The 6,897-nt window shown below is 33.2% G+C and overlaps 1 protein-coding gene across 1 annotated transcript; it reads right to left on the reverse strand.

Moving 5' to 3' along the window:
• Window positions 1-689: 689 nt before the first annotated feature.
• On the reverse strand, window positions 690-3,760 carry LOC114162196 (manganese-dependent ADP-ribose/CDP-alcohol diphosphatase-like). The gene is made up of 2 exons (XM_028046004.2): window positions 3,494-3,760; window positions 690-1,784 (listed from the first exon to the last, which is right to left on the reverse strand). Exon 2 carries the CDS (start codon window positions 1,704-1,706, stop codon window positions 756-758), a length of 951 nt encoding a protein of 316 aa, XP_027901805.1. The 5' UTR covers window positions 1,707-1,784; window positions 3,494-3,760; the 3' UTR covers window positions 690-755.
• Between the last annotated feature and the right edge of the window lie 3,137 nt (window positions 3,761-6,897).

Raw genomic sequence — 6,897 nt, forward strand, 5'->3', positions numbered from 1 at the left:
GGGTAATGAAATAAGGATTCAATCCAAATATATAAATTGCTTTTTAGTTTTTGTTTTCTTTTGTCTTTGTCTAGGAGTACAAAGGTTCAAGTGCATATATGTTTAGTCCCTATTTTGTCATTATTTTCAATGTTAAAAGAACTTCTTGGGGTTGTCTTAGCCATTGTCTTGGGTCGTCTTGACCATCAACCAAAGTCTACCTGTCTGTGCCTTTGGCCTAAGTCGACTCGTCTCAAACTTCGATCTGACCCATCATGTCTCAATCATTAGCCCATTCTGACCTATCTTGACTGTCGATCTGCACCAGCATGTGTAAATCTTCAGCCTAGGCCAACCCATCTCGACTTTCGACCCAGGTTGGCCTGAGATAGCTCAATTCTATCTTTTGTTTGTAAGAGTTAATTAAAATATTTTAGTGTGACCAAACACACCTTAGCCCTGACCCTAACCCATTTGAGAAGGACCTTTAGGGTTGGGGCTTTCTTTTCTCTCATTTGGTGCCTCTTAAGAGGGAACTTAATGAAGAGTGGAACAAGACTGGCCCATGGGTCTTTGTTCAAATTGACACCTCTAATGGGTCATTTGATCTTCTTGCCTCTTAAGTTGTTGTCCAAAATGTAAAAGTATACTTTTATTTCCAACCTTAAATACTAACTTCCCTATAAGCTGGAATAGAACAAGATCATAGGTACTTTATCAATTATTAATAAATAATAGGCATTATTTATGAACAGAAACACATCATGTCATACAAATTAATATGGGGGGCTAAAATGCATGTCTGTACTTTCCATTCTGTCAGTTCCGACGAGTGATATCCTGTCGTCGTAGACATCAATGTATCCAAATGCATTGGTACCAGGAGGACATTCCAAAGCAGCTTCAAAAACTCTATGGTGTATCCCATGAGAATCAATGGAGTATCCCCCTTTATGATCGTGCCCTGCAAGACAGGCCTTAACGCAATTGTATCTGTGTATCAAATTCATTACTTCATCATAATTCCACAGCAGTGTCGCTTTACTTGCCGCACCAGGATCTAGAGGCAAATGGCAACAGACAATCACTTTCTGTTTCAATTTTGTTGCATCCAGGAGAACACCATCTAGCCATTCCATCTGTTCCTTTCCAAGACCTCCATTAAACATGACAAACCTTCTTTCAGGCCCCTCCAAATTATCTGGACTGTTCTTGTCTTCATTTGGATTCTTCTCCCTTAGGATTTTCATGGCCTCCAATGTTTTTGGATGATCTTGCGGCCAACCAATGGCACTGATGTCATAGGCATCCAGAACTACGAATCTATATTCAGGCACCGGTGAGAAATCATAGTATGCACGGCCATCAAGACTTTGGATCTTCAATAATGGAAGCAACTTGCTGCGAGGGAGATTGTATAGGCAGTGATTTCCAATCATATGATACACAGGTCCCCCCTTGAACTTCTCAAATTCGTCCACAACATTTTGTACACTATCAAGAGATTGATCTTTGGGACAAAACCCATCAACAATATCTCCAAAATTGATCACAAACATATGCTTCTGATGAGTGTTCCATTCTTTAACTGCTCTCTGCAACACAAGAATACTGTGCCTATAATACCGTGGAACACCAAGGAATGAGCGACCATCAGAAATATCCGCATATTGAACATCAGAAATCAATCCAAAAGAAAAACGTGGTTGCCCGTAGGAAGAAACCATGGCGTCTCTCTCTAAATTCCCCTATCAGACAGTATATATTTATAGTAACAAGACACTACTTTCCCAGAGCAGTATGATCTAAAATTACACAAACAAGAACCAGTCAACAAGTTGTCCACCTCAGCAACTATTCAGATAATCAGAAGGTAAAGAATACAAATGACAAACCAAACCAAGAAAAATGTTGAGTTGCTAATAGCCTCTGTTCAAATTATCTGCTCCTAATATTTTCTTATCAAAAGTAGTTGCATTTGGTCAAGTTCATCAATCCAAGATTAGAAAATGCAGTTTCCATTCCTCATCTTACATAAACATAAGTTTACTTAATATTTTTTTCTTCATGACATTTTATTGTTTACTTAATATTGATTGTATTATTTTACTGCTCAACCTCAGCCTTCGTCACTTAATTCACGGGCTGCTCCAAAATCTTAGAAGAGAGTGAGTCCCCGACCAATGTCCATTTTGACAGAAAAAAGTAGTTTGCTTTTAAAAGAATGTTGAAAATGTAAAGTCACTTTAGTTTTACAGGTGAACAACCAATATGTAAAAATGTCCTAAATTTGGTTTATTCATGTGAAGATCATGATAATTAATATTATGGTTCAAAAATTAAGACACACTTTTTAATTAGTGAATGTTTGGATTATTTTTAGAGATACAAACATTCAGGATTGGTGACGATTCTTCTTTTAAGAGAGATACTTGATCTAATTACATGTTCTATCTCTCTAGAATAATCTCAAATGGAAATTAGACTAGTGATAACAGTGCCAACCATGCAAATAGAGACCATAAAATTCCGCAGTGCCCATACAAATTTTAAAATTAACTGAATTTAACATATTAAACTAAACTAGCTTAAACAATTGATATTATTTAATTTCAAGTTCAGATTTTAAACTGAACTATAAGAAAATAATTTAGTTAGCTACTTCAGGAATTAAGCAAGTAACACATTATGTAGTTTTAAACAACGATGTTTCAATTAAGCAACGTACTTTAAAAAGCAGGCTTCTCAACTAAAGAAAGTAGTTTTAACGACAATTTCATAAAATAAATAATGAAATAGTTTTGTCCACATTTTGAATAGGCAATGTTCAAGTGAAAAGCAGGTCTAGTATATACTTCCAGAATTGGAGAAAAGGTATAGATTAATTGCAACCTCTTTACTATGCAAACTTTAAAAACTAGATGACAGGGTAAAAGCTGGTTTGGAACAGAGTAAATAGAATAAAAACATATTCAAGGGTTCAATCCTGCTTTTGAATGGGTTAGAAACCAATCAAGGGGTTTAAAACGTCTTAAACTTTGAGACATTTTAAAAACTTCAGGGAAAAATATGAAATTCATCTCATCTAATCAGTTCACATTCATTCATAAAATTGATGGGTTTATTATTATTCATACAGAGGTTATCATTGAGAGATCGTGATTCTAGTGACAAGGGGTTCATAAGTCTGTTCTCTTATATAAGTCAACTGGTTCATAAGTCTTTTCTTTTATATAGTGATTAACTTTATTTTTTTTATTCAATGTAGTATTTTGACTCACTTGAATTAATTTTCAAAAAATAAAATGTTCTACAGTAGTTTAATGTGGTTCAGGGTCATTCAACTTCAAGATTGTGCAGATACAAGATTACAAAGCTCACAATTCAGAGAAACAAAAATTTTGAGGTGCAAATGAACTCCCCCACAATGCTATAGTAAAATTGCACAATCTCAGACTTGGAACAAAATGATTCTTAAAGCAGAGGAATAAAATAACCCAACATGAAAGGTTACCTCGATTGAGAGCTTCAATGTAGATTTTAGAGCTTCAAACGACTTTGTTGGCATCAGACAAGGGCTTTATTGCAAATATGGCTACAACACGCGATTAGGGCTACGAGAAAATGAGGATCTGAAGAAAACGGGATTAGAGGGACGTACAGGTTAAGTGCTTTTGAAAACGGAGAAGCTGCAAAACGCGAGACGCCAACACCAACAGAATTGCGTCGCTTAGATGTACGCTATTATATAAGCACGTTTCTACCGGCGACGGATCTTCACGAGAATTGTGGAGAAGCCAAAATAATACATTAAAAATATATATTTAATTATTGTCACTAATAAAATAAAATTAAATGCATAATTTAGTATAACAATAACTAAAAAAGAAATCACACATATATAATAAATTGTCAAAAGAAAATTTAATAATAATCAAACCACACTTAAAATATAGTTATAAAAAACACAAAGTACAATATTTTTTTCTATTTTCATAAAATAAAAAATTAATATACAAAAAGTTGATTAAACTAATATTTTACTATCAAGTGAGACAAGAGAGAATTATCTTCTTCTTTATTTCTTCAAGAATGGAAGAAAACCGTTGAAAGATGAGAGCAAAAATATATATCTTTTTCTCTTCGGAAACAAAAGAAGATAGGTGAGAACAATTTGTGAGAAACTCAAGACATATAATGAAACTACAAGTAAAATTCAGTTATAAAAAAAACACAGTATAATATTTTTTCTTCTATGTTCATAAAATAAAAAATTAATATAAAACAGACTCATTAAATAAATTATTAAACTAATATTTCACTATCAATTGAGACCAAAGAATCACCTTTTTTTTCCCTCGAGTATGGAAGAGAACAAAGGAGAAATAAGAGCAAAAATGATAGATCTTTTTCTCTTCAAAAACAAAAGAAAACAGTTGAGAATAAGATATGAGAAAAATTTGTGAGAAACACACAGTACAATTTTTTTTTTCTATATTCATGAAATAAACAATTAATATAAAAGAGGATCATTAAATAAATTATTAAACTAATATTTCACTATCAATTAAGACCAAAAAATTACCTTCTTCTTTACTTCCATGAGAATGGAAGGAAGAGGACAGAGAATAAATAAGAGCAAAAATAATATTTTTTCTCTTCAAAAACAAGAAAAAACAAGTGAGAATGGAATATGAGAATAATTTATGAGAAACTCAAACCATAATAAATAAATAAAAGAAAAAAATATCTTGATAAATCTTTTTATTCTTTATTTTTTATTATGTTTAATTTTATTTTTTATATTTTATTATTTATTAACATTAATTATTATGTTTATAAAAGAAATAAAATATTTGATTTAATTATAATATATTTTTAATATCTATAATATAAAAAAAATTAAAATATATATAATATGAAAAAAATTAAAACTTTGGGGGGCCATGGCCCCTCCCTGCACCAACAGTCCCCTCCCTGCACCAACAGTGCTCCGCCACTGGTTACTACAATAAAAAATCTCTCATGCGAAACATGGTCACCCTACTTTCTCACGCACAATTCTAAAATTATTAAAAAGAAACATAATGAAATATTATAACATAACTTTGTAAATTCCAAAATAATAAAACGTTACCCCATGACATCATAGAAGCATTTCTATTCAAATACTTGTTATACATTTGTTGTATTAAATCAAATACTATAATCTGAATTTTAGAAATCTAATTTTTGCTTTTCATCTTCAAGTTTTTATGTCTGCTGATTATTACAAAACATGATATACTAATGACCAATAAAACACAATAAATTTGACCTATGCACTCTACAATTAACAAAACAAACAAAACTCCTTAACACATAATTACCCATTTAAAGTTGCCTATCTTAGTTTATTCCAACAAACTCCCCTAAAATCTTAAATGCTTCTTCTATCCCTCATCTCAGTTTGCTACAAGCACAGACTCCTCTTTACTTTCCTTTACTTGTTTTCAAATGAAGTGAAAATACACATCAATATGTTTGCTCCTTTCATAATTATCAAGGTTCTTCGCTATCTAGTGGCCAACTTGTTCTTTGTTTTCTTGGTGGTCGACTTGTTATTAATCGGGTTCATGTCAATAAGTCGAGCTCCTTTTGAGAGATCAAACAGTTCTCACTCTTAGTTCACGCTAGTCTCATCAACCATTACAAGTTGTCACTTCTCATCTTGCACTTCCAGTATAACTCCAAGATCCATCTCAGTTTTCAACTATTCATGGAATCTTGAAACATCTTGTTCAAGTTCCAAGCGTCGCTTATGCAAAGTGTGTTTCCTCCTCTTTAAGCTTTCTTGTAGAATTGCATTACCTTTAACCTCATTTTCAAATCTTTGTTGCAAATCACCTTTTTTTGTCTTCGCACATGTGATTGCTTACACCCGTGCCAAGATACCACACTATGTTATTCAAGTAATCCAGATGCCCCATCGAGTTATCCAAGCTAGTTAGATGTCTTACCGAATTGTTCAATTGCATTTGCTCAGCACCCAAGCTTCTTGTAATCATAAAAAGCCTCTTCCTCTTCAACATCTTTTATGAGAAAGTTGGTTGTCTCTTCCCTTCTATTCTTAGATTTGCATTTTTTAGTAAAATGCCCGACTTGACCACAACTGTAGCATTTGTCCAAGTAGCCTTCTTTTTCATAATGGTCATATTTGTCAAACTTAACATTTGAATTGTTCAGCTGGCCTTTTCTTCACGGGCAATGCCTTCTTTCTCACTTACGTAGTCTTTCTTTTCAAATAATTGTCATACACTATTGTACTAAATCAAATACTATAGTTGAACTTTATAGACTCAATTTTGGCTTTTCATCTTCAAGTTTTCAAGTTTGTTAATTATTACAAAACATGACATACTAATGACCATTAACAACATAATAAACTTCTTACCTGTGCACTCTACAACTGATAAAACAGACAAAATTCCTAACACATTAACTACCTATTAAAGCTGCCGATTTAAGTTTAGTCCAACCGTAACACCTAAGAACAAGGTGTCTCACTATCCTTATCACACGTTACGCGTCTGATGAAATGTAATTTTTTTTATTATCATGTATGAATCCCATCTTTAGGGTTAGGGTTAGGGTTGTGCCTTGACTCTTTGTATTATGCCTATTTGTTCCTTATATAAACAGTGGTAAAATTGTAACAATGGCAAGACTTCACTATTTATTTCTCCAAAATCTCTTCAAGTTGGTATCAAGAGCCAAAACATATTCTCTGGTTCATCTTCATTGTTTATCACAATGATCGTCATCCTCCGCTACCTGTCCACCGTCTGCCGTCGCCGTCGTCGTATGCACTCCAGCGAAGTCAGGGTTAGGTGTTCCTCGAGGAGCGCAACCCATCCCCTCGAAAGTCATGACTTCTGA

The sequence above is a fragment of the Vigna unguiculata genome, chromosome 9 (genome assembly GCF_037176805.1).
Source record: "Vigna unguiculata cultivar grain cowpea cultivar isolate G323 ecotype 2 chromosome 9, ASM3717680v1, whole genome shotgun sequence".
Lineage (NCBI taxonomy): Eukaryota > Viridiplantae > Streptophyta > Magnoliopsida > Fabales > Fabaceae > Vigna > Vigna unguiculata.